Below are 1,446 nucleotides of genomic sequence, written 5' to 3'. Positions count from 1 at the left end.
ACCGGAAGCAGCGGAAGCGGTCGAATGTGGCATAATAAAAGCTCCACTGCTGTACCCCACATACGCACGACCAGAAGCAGCGGAAGCGGTCGACTGTGGCATAATAAAAGCTCTGCTGCTTTACCCCACATACACACGACCGGAAGCAGCGGAAGCGGTCGACTGTGGCATAATAAAAGCTCCGCTGCTTTACCCCACATACGCACGACCAGAAGCAGCGGAAGCGGTCGACTGTGGCATAATAAAAGCTCCGCTGCTTTACCCCACATACACACGACCGGAAGGAGTGGAAGCGCTCGACTGTGGCATAATAAAAGCTCTGCTTTTCAACTACGCCTTTGTTTCTTTGTTTGTTTTGAATACGCGCTCTCTAGCGGCGACAAATTACATATTGTGCCTTTAAGCAAAAATGATAAAATGTAAGAAAATAGGATGAATTATATACATAAATGATAAAATAAATAACGACAGTGGTCCCCATAAAAGTGTTTGAATGTCTGAATGTGATTGCATCAGTTAAGAAAATATCACGAAGGTATCACACAAGCATGTTTTTCCTCCAACCGCCCAAAAACAGAAGTTTCATGGTAATGTTACAAAAATTATAAAATAATAGAAATTCTGCTTTTTTTGTTCAATTTAGTTCCTCGGCCATTGATTGAGCTCCATATCAAACTGCTGCGGAAGATCGGCAAGTCGGTCACACCAGACAGATGGGAGAAGTATCTTGTAAAGGTAAGTGCTTTAGTTTTAAATCATTTGCTATGAATATGGAAATGTCCATGCAAATGCATCTGTTTGTTGAAATCATGTTGATGCAGGTGTGCCAAGAATTTAACAGCACCTGGGCATGGGAAATGGAGAGAAAAAGCTACCTAGAAATGACGGTAGCTTGCAAGACTGGCATTTTAAAGGTCAGTATTTCCAAAGCAACTTATTTTCTGTGCTGTCAAGAACATGTCCGGGTCATATTTCACCTCCAAAATCAAGAGATTTCGAGATTCACCCTAATTCTTTATTTCCCTAACAGTACTTGTGCGAGTGCCAGTTTGATGACAATCTCAAGTTTAAGACATTAATCAATGAGGAAGACCCGGATAAGATGCGTCTACAGCCCATCGGCAGAGACCAGGAAGGTCTTCTCTACTGGTTCCAGTTAGACCAAGATCAGAATATACGTGTTTATTCTGAGGAACAGGATGATTTGGATGGGTCCTCATGGAAATGCATTGTGAGGTGAGCAAATTGTGAAGAGAAGACCAGAGTGATGGGTTTACCATGAATTTTGATGAACATTACAGCACTAATACGCTAGTATATGAGCTACACATTTTTACTAGAAGTATAAGAGTTAAACCTCATTTGTAGAAGTTTATCAAAGAATAAGAAATGCATTTTTATTTAAACAGGACTAGGAATGATCTTGCAGACACACTAGATCAGCTT

General features: G+C 41.0%; 1 protein-coding gene across 1 annotated transcript; it reads left to right on the top strand.

The window, feature by feature from the left end:
* Window positions 1-643: 643 nt before the first annotated feature.
* On the top strand, window positions 644-1,434 carry LOC107580580 (remodeling and spacing factor 1-like; the record flags this gene model as incomplete). The annotated part of the gene is made up of 4 exons (XM_016266258.1): window positions 644-735; window positions 822-914; window positions 1,031-1,236; window positions 1,410-1,434. Coding segments are annotated over 4 exons (416 nt in total), but the record flags the coding sequence as incomplete, so codon positions are not given.
* Between the last annotated feature and the right edge of the window lie 12 nt (window positions 1,435-1,446).

This window comes from Sinocyclocheilus grahami, unplaced genomic scaffold, assembly GCF_001515645.1.
Source record: "Sinocyclocheilus grahami isolate Dianchi unplaced genomic scaffold, SAMN03320097.WGS_v1.1 scaffold36775.1, whole genome shotgun sequence".
NCBI lineage: Eukaryota > Metazoa > Chordata > Actinopteri > Cypriniformes > Cyprinidae > Sinocyclocheilus > Sinocyclocheilus grahami.
Note: the sequence above shows the minus strand (reverse complement) of the source record. Positions and strands in the feature narration are given on the sequence as shown.